This window comes from Sinocyclocheilus grahami, unplaced genomic scaffold, assembly GCF_001515645.1.
Source record: "Sinocyclocheilus grahami isolate Dianchi unplaced genomic scaffold, SAMN03320097.WGS_v1.1 scaffold511.1, whole genome shotgun sequence".
In the NCBI taxonomy this organism is placed as follows: domain Eukaryota; kingdom Metazoa; phylum Chordata; class Actinopteri; order Cypriniformes; family Cyprinidae; genus Sinocyclocheilus; species Sinocyclocheilus grahami.
Window position 1 is genome coordinate 246,153 of NW_015505690.1, and position 18,263 is coordinate 264,415.

Sequence of the window (18,263 nt, forward strand, 5' to 3'; positions counted from 1 at the left end):
TTATATGGTTTAAGGTTAAAAAAACACATTATTTTCCACACACTGCACATTATTGTTTCCCTGCTATGCCCCGCCTTTCTGAAACGCGACGATTTTTACAAAGCTCATTGGTCTGAAAAGCGAGGTGTGCTTTGATTGGCCAGCTATCCAGTGCGCTGTGATTGGCTGAATACCTCAAGCGTGTGACGGAAATGTTACGCCCCTTACCATATTGTGATGCCCTGTCCGGCCGGAGCGACGAGACAAAGACAGAGCATTCAGTGGGGACATAATTACGTATTATAATGACTTATAATGTCTTTTTAACATAAAACCATGTCTGCATTTGTGATTGGAGAAATGACAAACAACAAGTGCTACTCTACACTGCTCAAAACTCGCGTTTGAATCGTCAGTGGCAAATTCTTTAAATATAAAAAACGTACTTACAGTGTGTGAGGCAGAACAGCCGGCATTGTAGTCTACTCCAGTGTTTCCCAACAGGGGTGCCACGGGGTAACGTCTGTCGAGAGCAGGGGTGCCGTGTAAAATTTTTTAATATTTTTAAATTGTTAAAATGTTCAAAAAAGCAGCTATTATATAATATCCATTTCTGATGTCGCCAATAATTAGAGGTGCACTGAAATTCCGGCTGCCGAAAATTAGTTCACCGCTCAGGATTCACTTTCACGTGGTGTGACGCTCTGCGTATTATCCCGCTCTATGCATGTGTGTGCTCCATTCAGTCGCTCACGGCCCATGTGAGTGCTCCACTCATATACCGTTCATGCTCTTCGGAACAGCAAAGTCCACTCAAAAATCGAGCTGACAGGAAACATCTATATAGTACAGTATTGTTTCTGTTTGCAATAGCCCTACTGTGCTGTAACAAGGTGTGGTAAATGGGCAACTCTAGTAACACTGCCCTCTCACTCATTGATCTGCTAACCGTTATGCTCACGTGTCCTCTGATAATAATAGCTTTCTAGGATTAAACATTATTTGGATAATTGGTAAAAAATCTCTTAATAGCCCTACTGTGTGTTGGACCTACCTGAAAAACTATAAAGCAATTTATTTCATTTGTTGGCCTATCATTATTTTTTATTTGTGCTATCATTAGTAATTTCTTTATTTGTTCTTATTTTATTATTAACTGCTTAGCCTCCTTGTCATTTTTTATTCAATTTAAAGTTTTAAATCAAGCAATCTCGTGCTACTGCAACAAAATTACCCAACTGTAAAATCAAAAATACACTGAGTGAGCAAAACTTTGTTTAATTACCATTATAACTAGCTATCTCACAATGTTTACATATGAATAAAAGCCTACATTAAAATTTGTCATATAAATTGGTCTCTTCATTAGAAATTAGCCTACTGATTGCCACCATTGATGGACAATTTTTTTTAATAATATTAAAAATATCTGTATGACAGTATATTCTGCAGTTCTTCCCTGCTGTACCGAATATCTATACTTTTCAAAGTATCATATCGAAGTTAGAATTTCAAATATTATGACAAAATTAATTTTGTGGGGTGCCACAAATTTGTTAAAATTCCAAAGGGTGCCGCGACTAAAGAAAGGTTGGGAAACACTGGTCTACTCTACCAGGATCAGGAAACAGTCATCCATAAAATGCACTAAACACATCTGAATATTTGGGTTGAACTGTTCTGGAACAGTGTTGTAAATAGAACTTAACCACTGATGTCTAGTTGTGTCCTCTTTTGGAAGGCCAAACAAAGTAGTTTCGCTTTCACAACGAAACACACGGCGGGCTTGAGTGAGCGGCGGTGGGCGGGCTTGAGGGAGCGGAGGCGCCTCACAAAAATATTTTTTTAATTCAGTGCATAAAACCTATAGAATGTGTTACTGGGTTAAAGCAATTCAAAATGGATCATGTCATAATCATAAAATTAGTACGATTTTTATAAAAATGTTAGGTTCACATTGTAGAATAAGCCTAATTTTCTTTTAATGTAATAGCTTATTTTACATAAAATATTATTATGCTTTGTGCTTAAATTTATTATACTGAAATATAATTATATTGTACATTTCTTTTTACATTATGTGCAGTTGTTACCTTATGAATTGTGATTACATTATAAGTTGTCACAGTGTTTTCATAGTGAAATTTCTAGTACAATAACCTACATTATGTGAAACATTGTTATTACATTGAAAACTTATTACATTATTTGCCCAAGATTTTATTATGTTATGAACATTTTATTACATTAATAATGTAATACTTTATACATTATATATGCTTATTACATTGTATGCCGTTATTAGAGTATGCTGAGTTATTACATTATGAGTTACTACATTATTTAAAATGTATCTTGCAAAAAATATGCATCTATCCTTTTAAATCCAGACATTATCAAGTTGTGTATACAAGGTGTCATATAGGCCAGTGGTTCCCAACCGTTTTTTTCCCCAGGGACCCCTATTTTAACATTCTAAATTTTTAATGACCCCAATAAAATTAAATAAATAAGTAAATGCGACAACAGCAGAAACAATTAAAATAATGACATTAACAATCAACAGATTTTAAATGAACAAAAAATGTTGGTTAGATGACTACAACATAACATGTTATCACCTGGCATGTATTGCATATTAAAATAAAGTTTTGAAAAAAAAAAAAGATAAACCTCAATTGTCAGAATGAAAGCCATTTTTAAGAAAAGAGATATGAGTCAAAATGATGAATGATTGTAGGTATTTTATTTGCACTTAATAATGTCAATAATTCTAGATTCTTTATTGTCTGAATTGTTTCTATTTTTAGTATGCACATTGGCTTATTTTACATCAACCGGATAAAATTTACAACTGCATGAAAATTTGGTCTGATTTTTGCACTGGTTTGGGGAAAAAAAAAAAACGGCAGACAGGCTGAGTGAAAATGCAAATCCACTATACACAAAGTGGCGCTGCACTTATATGGCGTTATTTTAATGACAAATGTCGAGAACGCATTATTGTAGCGGGAAAGCACATAAATATAATGCGCGAGCACGAATTTCTCCGCTCGCACGCGGATTTCCTTTGCTCTCGCACAAAACCGGAAGCGCTCGCTCAGATACACGCTGCTGTCCCCCAGAGAGAGTGCGCGCACTTAAAACGTGTCTCTCCTCTAGCTCAAAGTGTGCGCACTCAAACTGTGTCCTGTGCACTCACAAATCTCTCTATGCTCATGCGCTAGATATTAATTCTTTTCGCACACGAAGTCGAACATTTTTATTTTTTTTAAAGAATAGAATTAGAATAGAGAGTGCTAGAGTTAGAGGATCAAATAAAGATGGAAGAGATGTGTTTTTAGCCGAATCTTGAAGATGGCCAAGGACTCAGCTGCTCGGATTGATATGGGCAGGTCATTTCACCGGGAGAGAACATTTAATTTAAATGTCTGTGATAGTGATTTTGTGCCTCTTTGGGATGGCACAATAAAGCGATGTTCACTTGCAGAATGCAAGCTTCTAGAGGGCACATAAGTCTGAAGTAATGAATTTAGGTAAAGGGGTGCAGAGCCAGTGGTGGGTTTGTAGGCAAACATTAATGCCTTGACTTGTATGCGAGCAGCTATTGGTAATCAGTGCATATTGATAAACAGAGGTGTGACGTGCATTCTTTTTGGCTCATTAAAAATTAATCTTTCTGCCGTGTTCTGGATTAATTGTTTTGATAGAACTGGCTGCAAGACCTGCCAAGAGAGCATTGTAATAGTACAGCCTGGACAGGACAAGAGCTTGAACAAGGAGTTGTGAAGCATGTTCCGAAAGAAAGGGCCTGAACTTCTTGATGTTGAATAAAGCAAATATGCAGGACCGGGCAGTTTTAGCAATGTGGTCTGAGAAAGTCAGCTGATCATCAATCATAACTCTAAGGTTTCTGGCTGTTTTTGAAGGAGTTATGGTTGATGTGCCTAACTGAGTGGTGAAATTGTGATGAAATGGTGGGTTTGATGGAACCACAAGCGGTTCTGTCTTGGCACTTACAACAAAACTTTGTGGCAGACCCACTTCAGAAAATGAAAAATTGATCAAAATTAAAAAAATAAATAAATTTGAGTTTCAATTATTGCATAAAATCTTTGATTAACAGACATTCCACAGATAATGGTTTATAAAAGCTGCCAAACCTTCAGAATTGTTATTTCCTTGTAGGAACTAAGTTCACTTTGATAACAAAAAAAATTACATTAATATCAAGCTTTTTTTTTTACATTTACATTTAGTCATTTAGCAGACACTTTTATCCAAAGCAACTTACAAATGAGGACAAGTTTTTTATTTTATTTTTTAAAGAATATAATTAGAATAGAGAGTACTAGTCTGTAAAAGGGTGAAATAAAGATGGAAGAGATGTGTTTTTAGCCAATTCTTGAAGATGGCTAAGGACTCAGCTGCTCAGATTGAGTTGGGCAGGTCATTCCACCAGGAGGGAACATTTAATTTAAAAGTCTGTGAAAGGGATTTTGTGCCTTTTGGGATGGCACAATAAAGCAACGTTCACTTGCAGAACGCAAGCTTCTAGAGGGCACATACTGTAAGTCTGAAGTAATAAATTTAGGTAAAGGGGTGCAGAGCCAGTGGGGGTTTTGTAGGCAAACATTAATGGCTGAGTTGAAGGTGATGGTCCTTCATCTAGCAAGAAATGTCTGTTAGACAAGCTGAGATGCGAGCAGCTATCGTCGGATCATCAGGATGGAATGAGAGGTAGAGTTGAGTGTCATCAGCATAGCAGTGATATGAAAAGCCATGTTTCTGAATGACAGAACCTAGTGATGCCATGTAAACAGAGAAGAGAACTGAGCCCTGAGGCACCCCAGTAGTTAGATGTTGCAACTTGGACACATCACCTCTCCAAGATACCTTGAAGGACCTATCAGATAGGTAAGACTCAAACCACTGGAGTGCGGTTTCTGAGATGTCCTTTGCCAATAGGCTTGACAGGAGGATCTGGTGGTTAACCGTGTCAAAAGCAGCGGGCAGATCCAGCAAGATAAGTATTGAAGATTTGGAATCCTCTCTTGTTAGTCTTAGGGCTTCAACAACTGAGAGCAAGGCAGTCTCGGTTGAATGTCCACTTCTGAAACCAGACTGATTGCTGTCGAGGAGGTTGTTCTGTGTGAGAAAGGCAGAGACTTGGTTGAACACAGCTCATTCAAGTGCTTTTTCAATGAAAGGAAGAAGGCAAACCGGTCTGTAGTTCTCTAATGGCTCGTTTCCACCAAGCAGTATGGTATAGTATAGTACAGTACAGTACGATTCGGTAAGTAGGGGTAACCCTGATCAGGCTTGCATTTCCACTGCCAATAGCATCCTTACTTGGTAGGCGTGGTGTATGCCAGAAACTTGCAATCAATGTCACTTGATAGGCATGGTGTACGCTGGAAAGTAGCGATCGACGTCATTCTCATGCAAAGAGCTGTAAACAACAATGGAGGACATACAGCAGATCCTATTAGGGTAAGCTAACATAAGCTAATGTTTTCATGTTGCATGCCGGCATTGTATTATTATTATTATTATGGGGTCTTGTTTCGACTGTGTATTTAAAATTTCCCCTTGTAGCACGTGTAAGTGGCGATTCTCTGTAAACCAATCAGCGTTCTGCAGTAAGTCTAGCTCCAACTGCAGAGAAATGGCTTGAAGGAGACGAAATGGAATAGGATCAAGCAGACAAGTAGTAGGATGATTAGAAAGGATGAGATTCTGCCTTCTACCTCAGAGAGTGAAGAGAAGGATGTAAACGAGTGTATGTTTGCTGGTAAGATGTGCTTGACAGATTGTGGTGTGGAAAGTATCAGTAGCACTGTTAGCATCAAGAGATAATAACTGTTTAGGGGGAGGAAGCAAAGATGAAACCATAGCAGATAGCCGGGAGGGTGAGTGAGCGTAGGTTATGTCGAAAGATGACATGAGGAGGGGTATGTGTTGTGTCAGGAACCATGTTGAGGTTAAGAGTGAGGAGGAAGTGACTTGAAATATGACATTTAACTATCAGAGAGTCTAGTTGAGTTCTGTGAAAAATCACACATTCTTCTGGCATTATCGGGATATTAGATAGGTGTAAGGATATTTATACTGTACAACCTGTATTTTCTATCCCCTCACCCTAAGCCTACCCCTAAACCTACCCCTCACACAAAAATTTCTGCATTTTTAGATTTAAAAAATATTTTGTATTATTTATAAGCTTGTTTAATCCTGGGAACAAAAAAAAGGTCAAAATCTACTGGTATTACTATCCTTGTGGGTACATGTGGTCCCCATAACATAGGGAATACCAGGTACGCACACACACACACACACACACACACACACTGGTTTCCATGTTTTATAGGGACTTCCCATAGGGCAGTACAAACTATAAAACGTTAAATTTTCAAAAAACTTCATTATAAGCTGTTTTCCTCATGGGGGCCAAAAAATGACTGTTTGCAAAAGTTACTTAGTGGTAAATGCTCTTTTAGCCTTTCTTTAAAAAGTGTGCCAATGAGGTGTTTTTTCTTTTTTTCTTTCTTTTCCAGGTGCTGGTAACCCAAAGTGTGAGATTGCCATAGTCATGTGCAGGAGCAAGTCACTGGATTCAAATAGTGACAGGTACTGGATCTCTAACACGCACTCCAAAAAAAGTCTATCAGCATAACTAGGTTAAATTAGCATACTGTCACAAAAGTTATTTTTAAAAGTATTTATCACTGGCACTCGCAGATCTTTTGCGATCTCTCTCACACTCTCTCTCTCTCACACTCTCTCTCTCTCTCGCTCTCTCTCTCTCTCTCTCTCTCTCTCTCTCTCTCTCTTACACACACACACACACACACACACACACACACACACACACACTCGCACACACATTCTGGCATGAGACCCTGTGGCGGTGAGATCTGCATTGCCTGCATTCTTTCACTAAGCTGACTTTAAACAACTCAGTACAGCTGAGCTTTGACATGCCACTGTACTAGCTAGACTTTAATCACATTTTACTGCAGAACTTTTTAGAACTTTATAACTCTCAGATATTAGTATTAGAGTTTTTATGTTGCCAAATGAACAATAAGTAGGTCTAAACTTTAAACCCTTACAGGGCTGGGCCCCTCATTCATGTTCATAGCACTAATGGTGCAGGCTGAATTATACGCCCTAATGCATGGGAAAGTTTGAATATTGAGGACTAGGAGTTCCACAAATGAAAATAATCATCAATTTGTCAATAAATTAACCTATGTAATGTATTAATTAAAAAATATAAATAAATGACTTGTTAGTGAAAGTTCTAGGAATACATGGATGTCATAGTTTGTTTACTTCAGAAAAAAGAAGAAACAGTGACGAGAGGATGTGATGAGGCTAAAAATAATAACAAGGTTATCAGCACACTTAGTATGTACTTTTATTCAGGAAATAAAATAATTATTTAATAGCAAACGTTACAGTGTCCTCCCACCCGATGAACTAGGTTCATCAATTCTCATTTCAAGGATGATCAATGAAACTAGCTCCAAATTATATATTAATTGCACAGGTCTTCTTAACACACTGCCTCATGAAGTACGAATATTGCATGAGCGCACCAGGCCATCTCATTCTGAATTTAGTTTTTCAATTTTTCTCATTTTCCAAGTCTGACGAGGTACCTTGTCCTCTCCAATTACGACAACATCATAGTTGTCACACTTCCCTTAAGGCAAGGAGCGAGGAGACCAGGGATACACAAAACAATAGTATTTTAATCCAAACATCCAAGGAATTACACGGGGCAGACAGGAGCACAGGAAAAACCAGGGTTGACGTATAATCTCGGACAAGGACAGACAGCACAGACTCGAACTTAAATGCAAGGGATAAATAACAAAGACAGGTGTACTGAATGACTAATTAACTGGGAAGTGGAACACATAGGGAAGAAACTGGGTCACAGAGCACAACAACCAGTCCAGGTGCATGACATTACTCCCCCCTCCCGGTAGGTGCATCCTCGCACCGTAGAAACAACATGGGGAGGGGAATGGGTAGGAACTAGGGAGGAGGCTCAGGAGGAGGACGGACACCCGGGAGGGAGCCGGCAGACAGAGTCCAGGGAGGAGACGACGAAGGGAGGAGCCAGGGAGGAGACAGGCGGGGCTTGGAGCAGGAGGAGTCCAGCAGGACCCAGGCCACAGCCATGATGTCGACCCACGGTGGAGCCGACAGAGGGAGGAGCCATGGAGGAGGAATGGCCGCCGACTCCAGGGGGCTGACCAACGGCGGCGGAGCAGGTGGTGGAGGAGCCCGAGGCGGAGAGCCGATGAGCCAGGGTGATGGGGAGGATCCGGAGGTCCTAGGCAGAGCAGATGGCGCCGGCGACCGACGTGGAGATGTGGATCCGGGAGGCCGCCGTGGAGCCAGAGCGACAGAGGACTGAGGTGGAGCCGAGGGGATGAAGGAGCCTGACAGAGCCGGAGAGACGAGGTGAAGCCAGAGGAGTGGAGTCCCGAGGCGCAGGATGGTCGACGTTAGACCAAGGCGGAGCCAGAGGGACGAGGTGAAGCCAGAGGAGTGGAGTCCCGAGGCGCAGGATGGTCGATGTTAGACCAAGGCGGAGCCGGAGGGACGAGGGAGCCTGGCGGAGCTTGTGGACTGCCGGGCCACGACGGAGAGGAGGGAGCTAGGAGCCATGGTGGAGCCGACGGGTCAACGGGCCAAGGCGGAGTCCAGGCCTCGGAGGCTGGAGGCGGAGTCAAGGGAGACTCCAGCCACGGCGACGCTGGAGGATGGCAGTAACACTCTCCACAATAAATTTGCAAGTAATAAACCTTGATGAAAAGAAATGTGTAAGCTAAGAGATTTTAAAGGACTTCTACAGTTTAAATGTTTTTGCATTGTCAAGTCAAGTCAAGTCACCTTTATTTATATAGCACTTTTAACAATACAGATTGTGTCAAAGCAACTGTACAGCATTAATTAGGAAAATACTTTGTCAATTAGGGCTGTCACGATATTAGATTTTTCACACCACGGTTATTGTGGACAAAATAATTCACAATATCAATATATCGCAATATCTATAGAAACCTTTGGGAAAAAAACTTTATTAGTCAAATTAATTTTTACTTTGTTTATTTTGTTTTTCTTTTTTTACCCATGCAACGAACATAAGGATACAGATAAACAGGGCACATGCATTTTCACTTCTTACATTCTCAATCTATGGCAAATTTTTATGAAGGAAGACGAGCATGTTAAGTTTCTCTAGTTTCAAACTGGAGCGAAACACTGTCTGAATGTTTCCTGAAGAAATGAAAAGTCTTTCTGATGCAACACTGGTGGCGGGAATGCAAAGGATCTTCTGTGCCAGTTTTGCCAACCTTGGAAAATCCTCCTCATTGTCTTTCCACCACTGCAGTGGGTCTTTATCCACAGAAATAGTGGGCAAGGCTGTGTATGCAGAAACTTCTTGAAATGCTGGTGTAGATTTTACCATGTCTGCTGATTGTTTACGTTCTTCTGTTTTTTCATTGTTATCATTTTGAGAATACCAGCCAAGCCTATTGGGGCCTCAGGGATAGAGACACTGGTCCCCTCATCTTCACATTCTCCTCTGGCAGAAGACTCCTGTGAGAGAGTACAAGTGCTACCTACATTGTCAGAAGACTCCTGCGTGAGATGCTGCTCTAGATGTCTTTTAATTGAATCTGCCTCTTCCATGAAGTTTAACTTGAAGCGGGGGTCAAGTACGGAGGCCATGTTAATCACTGTAGATGAACCAAAGAGAACATTCATTATTAACGGAGCTCATAAAACACAATCAGTCATGATGAGTAGTAATGATATAAGACTATGAATAAGGTGAGGTTGGAGAAATGTGGTACCGGCCTACTCACCATTAGCCAAATTGGAATCCTCATACCGCTCTTGTAAGTCCTTGCAGATTTCATGTTTCATGCTCCTCACCAGGCTGCTGTCATCATCCTTTTCTGCCAGGATGGATTCAGTCAGATGCTGAAGGACAGGCCTCAGGGATGAGATTGTGATACAGGTCTCTGCAGCCAGGGAATCAATAAAGGTTCTGAGTGGCTTCAGCACCTTACATGTGTCCTCAAGTGTAGAGATGTGTGACCCCCTTAGCACAAGATGCCTGGTATTTGATATAGCCATGAGAGTTGCTGTCACTGCAGCATGTTGTTCAACAAATCTGCAAACATTATATTAGATGAAGTTAGAAAAATGTTCCTAATCTACACAACAGGCTTGCTGAGAAGCATACAGCAGATGTGTGTGTGCGCGTGTGTCAGAGTGAGAAAAGGCAAGTGAGTTTGTAAAACTAAAGCATTTCTTTATCTGTTGTTTTCATTTACATTTTTGTTTTCATGCACCCTTTGCCTTTTAAGCATAAGAAAGCTTATGCTGAGTTGACACTGACAGAATAATTAAATGAACAGGATTATTGCACAAGAAATTCAAACCTACCTAGAAATCATGTCGTACGTAGACCCCCATCTAGTCACAACGTGGTGGATCAAGGTAGGTTGAGGAAGATTAAGTTCTGCTTGCTTTTTTGCCAGCTCTCTCATTCTCTTCCATGAGTGGTTAAATCCTTGTACGACACTCCTGCAAGCCCCCACAGCAGCATCCACTTGGTCAAACTTCAGGGCCTTTCCAAGTGCAAGATTTAAATTGTCCAAAGCAGCTGAGCCTGTTCGGTGGGAGAAGGGATTTAAATGCAGCCTTCATATTTGTGCCATTGTCAGTAGTGACACACTACTGCCTGACTGACACACTGCTGACTGCTGAATTCCCCACTCTTTAATTAGTTTTTCACATGTCTCTTTAATGTTCTCACTGGTGTGGTCATCAGGTAAAAATGCAGTCTCTAGACATGCAGCTTTCATTTCCCATGCTGGTGTGATGAAATGAACTGTTAAGCTCATATAGGGGTGTCCAGTATTACTGGTCCAGAGATCAGTTGTAAATGCAAAGTGTTTGGCCTCAGCCAAAGTGTTGGTAATCTCAGCTTTTAATTTTAAGTACATGTTGGGGATTTCTTTTTCAGAAAAGTGTTGTCTTCTTGGGATTTTGTATTTTGGAGCAACTGTTTTCATCAGTGCATTAAATCCTGGCCTCTCTACTATTCTAAAGGGCATCATGTCCTTTGCAATGAAGTAGGCTAGTGACTCAGTGATGGCTGTGTCCTCACATGCACTAGCCATGTCTGCTTTCCTCTTCCTTTCCACAGAATCAAAAAGTGTCAGCTGACCTGAGACTCTGGTCTTCTCGGTCTTCTTTGAAGCGCCCTATGATATAACACAATATAAAAACACAGAAAACCGCTGTTAACAGGTAAATGTAATATTTCCCATTCCATGATTAGTAAAATAATAGCAACTTACTCTCTGTAAAAGGGCGTAATCCGCAGGGTGATGGACACGGAGGTGGGTAAAAAGGTTGGTGGTGTTGCCCCCTGTAAGAAAAAGTGAAGACGTCGAAGATCTTGATGAAGAATAACTTTTATAACAGAATAGTAGTGACAAAGTACATGTAGTACCTTGGGTTCAACGGAGTCAGACTGAACCCTGAGCCTCCTATGCTCAAACATTTTATATTCTATTACGTTCATCTTCCCGCTAGACATGTAAATTAAGTTTCGTCTTAAATGTAAATTGCGGATAACAATGAAAGTGATAGCCTTCCGTTCCCACATCTTTGGAAGTCTTTCAGGTGGAAACAACCAAATGTTAAGGTGATTGGATTATCTAGAATCCCTAGCAATTATGTTCAAATACCCTTTTGGTCAGCAAATGGTTCTTGATGGGCCTACTGCCGCTCCCACGCTATAGGTGACGAAGTAATGTTCAAGAGATACTATTTACATAAATAATTATCTCTATGATAATTAAGCTCTTTGTAGAGAAAGAAAAATAGTTTAAATAGAGTGGAGTTTGGTCGAGGCAGACTATAATTTCTTACACCCCCTTCGCACTGACCGTAGCCCGACAGATTCTGCAGATTGGGTTCTCTAAGGAGCTCTTTTCTTTGAATCCGAAAAGCTCCCATACTGGCGAGATTACTTTTTTCGGGTGTGGACAAAGCCTCTCACTCTCCAGCTCAGACGACATGATTCTTGCGCGCGCTGCATCTTCTTCTTGTTTGACACTGGTGTCAGCGTTAAGGCACAATACTGCCACCTGGGAGGTCAACCAGGTACTGGCGCTGGATAATTTACATGTTGTGTTATCATAAGTGTCCTGTTCATTTTAAATATCATGGTTATTGCCAATACCGGTATATCGTCACACCCTAAATTAACACGATGTCGATATTTCATTATTTGAATATCATGGTTATCGTCAATACCGGTATATCGCTACACCCTTAGTGTCAATAATGCAAAATGATAATAGTAAACACTCAATTTTCAGTTAAAGACAGTTCATCATTGAATTCAGTGATGTCATCATCCAGCTCAGTTCAGTTTAGTGTCTGTGCAATCAAGTCGACGATATCGCTGAAAATTAAGTGTCCCCAACTAAGCAAGCCAGAGGCAACAGCGGCACGGAACCAAAACTCCATCGGTGACAGAATGGAGAAAAAAACATTGGGAGAAACCAGGCTCAGTCGGGGGGGCCAGTTCTCCTCTGACCAGACGAAACCAGCAGTTCAATTCCAGGCTGCAGCAATGTCACATTGTGCAGAGGACTCAACGGAGCAGGTGCTGGAGGAGCCCGAGGTGGAGACGGAGAGCCGATGAGCCAGGCCGATGGGGAGGATCCGGAGGTCCTAGGCAGAGCAGATGGCGCCGGCGACCGACGTGGAGATGTGGATCCGGGAGGCCGCCGTGGAGCCAGAGCGACAGAGGACTGAGGTGGAGCCGAGGGGATGAAGGAGCCTGACAGAGCCGGAGAGACGAGGTGAAGCCAGAGGAGTGGAGTCCCGAGGCGCAGGATGGTCGATGTTAGACCAAGGCGGAGCCGGAGGGACGAGGGAGCCTGGCGGAGCTTGTGGACTGCCGGGCCACGACGGAGAGGAGGGAGCTAGGAGCCATGGTGGAGCCGACGGGTCAACGGGCCAAGGCGGAGTCCAGGCCTCGGAGGCTGGAGGCGGAGTCAAGGGAGACTCCAGCCACGGCGACGCTGGAGGATGGCAGTAACACTCTCCACAATAAATTTGCAAGTAATAAACCTTGATGAAAAGAAATGTGTAAGCTAAGAGATTTTAAAGGACTTCTACAGTTTAAATGTTTTTGCATTGTCAAGTCAAGTCAAGTCACCTTTATTTATATAGCACTTTTAACAATACAGATTGTGTCAAAGCAACTGTACAGCATTAATTAGGAAAATACTTTGTCAATTAGGGCTGTCACGATATTAGATTTTTCACACCACGGTTATTGTGGACAAAATAATTCACAATATCAATATATCGCAATATCTATAGAAACCTTTGGGAAAAAAACTTTATTAGTCAAATTAATTTTTACTTTGTTTATTTTGTTTTTCTTTTTTTACCCATGCAACGAACATAAGGATACAGATAAACAGGGCACATGCATTTTCACTTCTTACATTCTCAATCTATGGCAAATTTTTATGAAGGAAGACGAGCATGTTAAGTTTCTCTAGTTTCAAACTGGAGCGAAACACTGTCTGAATGTTTCCTGAAGAAATGAAAAGTCTTTCTGATGCAACACTGGTGGCGGGAATGCAAAGGATCTTCTGTGCCAGTTTTGCCAACCTTGGAAAATCCTCCTCATTGTCTTTCCACCACTGCAGTGGGTCTTTATCCACAGAAATAGTGGGCAAGGCTGTGTATGCAGAAACTTCTTGAAATGCTGGTGTAGATTTTACCATGTCTGCTGATTGTTTACGTTCTTCTGTTTTTTCATTGTTATCATTTTGAGAATACCAGCCAAGCCTATTGGGGCCTCAGGGATAGAGACACTGGTCCCCTCATCTTCACATTCTCCTCTGGCAGAAGACTCCTGTGAGAGAGTACAAGTGCTACCTACATTGTCAGAAGACTCCTGCGTGAGATGCTGCTCTAGATGTCTTTTAATTGAATCTGCCTCTTCCATGAAGTTTAACTTGAAGCGGGGGTCAAGTACGGAGGCCATGTTAATCACTGTAGATGAACCAAAGAGAACATTCATTATTAACGGAGCTCATAAAACACAATCAGTCATGATGAGTAGTAATGATATAAGACTATGAATAAGGTGAGGTTGGAGAAATGTGGTACCGGCCTACTCACCATTAGCCAAATTGGAATCCTCATACCGCTCTTGTAAGTCCTTGCAGATTTCATGTTTCATGCTCCTCACCAGGCTGCTGTCATCATCCTTTTCTGCCAGGATGGATTCAGTCAGATGCTGAAGGACAGGCCTCAGGGATGAGATTGTGATACAGGTCTCTGCAGCCAGGGAATCAATAAAGGTTCTGAGTGGCTTCAGCACCTTACATGTGTCCTCAAGTGTAGAGATGTGTGACCCCCTTAGCACAAGATGCCTGGTATTTGATATAGCCATGAGAGTTGCTGTCACTGCAGCATGTTGTTCAACAAATCTGCAAACATTATATTAGATGAAGTTAGAAAAATGTTCCTAATCTACACAACAGGCTTGCTGAGAAGCATACAGCAGATGTGTGTGTGCGCGTGTGTCAGAGTGAGAAAAGGCAAGTGAGTTTGTAAAACTAAAGCATTTCTTTATCTGTTGTTTTCATTTACATTTTTGTTTTCATGCACCCTTTGCCTTTTAAGCATAAGAAAGCTTATGCTGAGTTGACACTGACAGAATAATTAAATGAACAGGATTATTGCACAAGAAATTCAAACCTACCTAGAAATCATGTCGTACGTAGACCCCCATCTAGTCACAACGTGGTGGATCAAGGTAGGTTGAGGAAGATTAAGTTCTGCTTGCTTTTTTGCCAGCTCTCTCATTCTCTTCCATGAGTGGTTAAATCCTTGTACGACACTCCTGCAAGCCCCCACAGCAGCATCCACTTGGTCAAACTTCAGGGCCTTTCCAAGTGCAAGATTTAAATTGTCCAAAGCAGCTGAGCCTGTTCGGTGGGAGAAGGGATTTAAATGCAGCCTTCATATTTGTGCCATTGTCAGTAGTGACACACTACTGCCTGACTGACACACTGCTGACTGCTGAATTCCCCACTCTTTAATTAGTTTTTCACATGTCTCTTTAATGTTCTCACTGGTGTGGTCATCAGGTAAAAATGCAGTCTCTAGACATGCAGCTTTCATTTCCCATGCTGGTGTGATGAAATGAACTGTTAAGCTCATATAGGGGTGTCCAGTATTACTGGTCCAGAGATCAGTTGTAAATGCAAAGTGTTTGGCCTCAGCCAAAGTGTTGGTAATCTCAGCTTTTAATTTTAAGTACATGTTGGGGATTTCTTTTTCAGAAAAGTGTTGTCTTCTTGGGATTTTGTATTTTGGAGCAACTGTTTTCATCAGTGCATTAAATCCTGGCCTCTCTACTATTCTAAAGGGCATCATGTCCTTTGCAATGAAGTAGGCTAGTGACTCAGTGATGGCTGTGTCCTCACATGCACTAGCCATGTCTGCTTTCCTCTTCCTTTCCACAGAATCAAAAAGTGTCAGCTGACCTGAGACTCTGGTCTTCTCGGTCTTCTTTGAAGCGCCCTATGATATAACACAATATAAAAACACAGAAAACCGCTGTTAACAGGTAAATGTAATATTTCCCATTCCATGATTAGTAAAATAATAGCAACTTACTCTCTGTAAAAGGGCGTAATCCGCAGGGTGATGGACACGGAGGTGGGTAAAAAGGTTGGTGGTGTTGCCCCCTGTAAGAAAAAGTGAAGACGTCGAAGATCTTGATGAAGAATAACTTTTATAACAGAATAGTAGTGACAAAGTACATGTAGTACCTTGGGTTCAACGGAGTCAGACTGAACCCTGAGCCTCCTATGCTCAAACATTTTATATTCTATTACGTTCATCTTCCCGCTAGACATGTAAATTAAGTTTCGTCTTAAATGTAAATTGCGGATAACAATGAAAGTGATAGCCTTCCGTTCCCACATCTTTGGAAGTCTTTCAGGTGGAAACAACCAAATGTTAAGGTGATTGGATTATCTAGAATCCCTAGCAATTATGTTCAAATACCCTTTTGGTCAGCAAATGGTTCTTGATGGGCCTACTGCCGCTCCCACGCTATAGGTGACGAAGTAACGTTCAAGAGATACTATTTACATAAATAATTATCTCTATGATAATTAAGCTCTTTGTAGAGAAAGAAAAATAGTTTAAATAGAGTGGAGTTTGGTCGAGGCAGACTATAATTTCTTACACCCCCTTCGCACTGACCGTAGCCCGACAGATTCTGCAGATTGGGTTCTCTAAGGAGCTCTTTTCTTTGAATCCGAAAAGCTCCCATACTGGCGAGATTACTTTTTTCGGGTGTGGACAAAGCCTCTCACTCTCCAGCTCAGACGACATGATTCTTGCGCGCGCTGCATCTTCTTCTTGTTTGACACTGGTGTCAGCGTTAAGGCACAATACTGCCACCTGGGAGGTCAACCAGGTACTGGCGCTGGATAATTTACATGTTGTGTTATCATAAGTGTCCTGTTCATTTTAAATATCATGGTTATTGCCAATACCGGTATATCGTCACACCCTAAATTAACACGATGTCGATATTTCATTATTTGAATATCATGGTTATCGTCAATACCGGTATATCGCTACACCCTTAGTGTCAATAATGCAAAATGATAATAGTAAACACTCAATTTTCAGTTAAACTCAGTTCACCCCATCATCCAGCTCAGTTCAGTTTAAGTAGTGTCTGTGCAATCAAGTCGACGATATCGCTGGAAATTAAGTGTCCCCAACTAGGTAAGCCAGAGGCGACAGCGGCACGGAACCAAAACTCCATCGGTGACAGAATGGAGAAAAAAACATTGGGAGAAACCAGGCTCAGTCGGGGGGGCCAGTTCTCCTCTGACCAGACGAAACCAGCAGTTCAATTCCAGGCTGCAGCAATGTCACATTGTGCAGAGGACTCAACTGGTTCCTGTGGTCTTGTCCCAGTGACCATCTAGGAGACAAGGTCCTCACTGGGGGATCTGTCTTTGTGGCTCATCTAGTTGTCCTGATCTCCGCTGACATTCAGGGCTGTAGAAGTCCTCTCTAGGTGCTGATCCACCATCTGGGCTGGATACGGACTGGATCCGGGTGACTGCAGTGACCATCTGATCTGGATACAGACTGGATCTGATGGCTACAGTTACCTCGGAATAAGAAAGAAACAGACTAATATTAGCATAGATGCCATTCTTCTAACCATGTAGCAAGTACATCGGATATTATGGGAAGTGTTCCTGGTTCCGGTTGTCCTAATTAATGCAGCCTAAAAATCCTTCAACAGATTTGAATATTAGAAATGTGTTAGTGTGTTATGTGTAAGCCAGGTTAAAGAGATGGGTCTTTAATCTAGATTTAAACTGACAGAGTGTGTCTGCCTCCCGAACAATGTTATGTTATTCCAGAGATTGGGTGCTAAAAATAAGAAGGATATGCCGCCTGCAGTTGATTTTGATATTCTAGGTATTATCAAATTGCCAGAGTTTTGAGAACGCAGTGGACGTGGAGGACTATAATGCAATAAGAGCTTGTTCAAATACTGAGGTGCTAAACCAATCAGGGCTTTATAAGTAATAAGCATGATTGTAAAATCTATACAATGTTTAATAGGTAGCCAGTTCAGTTTTGACAGAACCGGGCTAATATGGTCATACTTCCTGGTTCTAGTAAGAACTCTAGCTGCTGCATTTTGGACCAATTGGATTTTTTTTATTAAGTGTGCAGAACAACCACCCAATAAAGTGTTACAATAATCTAACCTTGAGGTCATGAACGCATGAATGAACATTTCTGCATTTGACATTGAGAGCATAGGTCGTAATTTAGATATTATAGATATTATAGATATATTTTTGAGATGGAAAAATGCAGTTTTACAAATGCTAGAAACGTGGCTTTCAAAGGAAAGGCTGCTATCAAATAGCACACCTAGGTTCTTAACTGATGACGAAGAATTGACAGAGCAGTTATCAAGTGTTAGACAGTGTTCTAGGTTATTACGTGTGGAGTTTTTAGGTCCTATAATTAACACCTCTGTTTTATCAGAATTTAGCAGTAAGAAATTACTCGTCATCCAGTTTTTCATATCAAATTTTTTTTTCAAATTGGTATGTTTCGCCGGGCCGCGAAGAAATATAGAGCTGAGT

General features: G+C 41.3%; 1 protein-coding gene across 1 annotated transcript in view; it reads left to right on the forward strand.

Moving 5' to 3' along the window:
• The window catches only part of acad11 (acyl-CoA dehydrogenase family, member 11), a 123,979-nt gene that overhangs the window by 75,465 nt on the left and 30,251 nt on the right, over nt 1-18,263 (forward strand). The window contains exon 14 of the mRNA XM_016237322.1: nt 6,537-6,609. Within this exon, the coding sequence (XP_016092808.1) occupies nt 6,537-6,609 (73 nt within the window). The remainder of the gene's footprint in view (nt 1-6,536; nt 6,610-18,263) is intronic.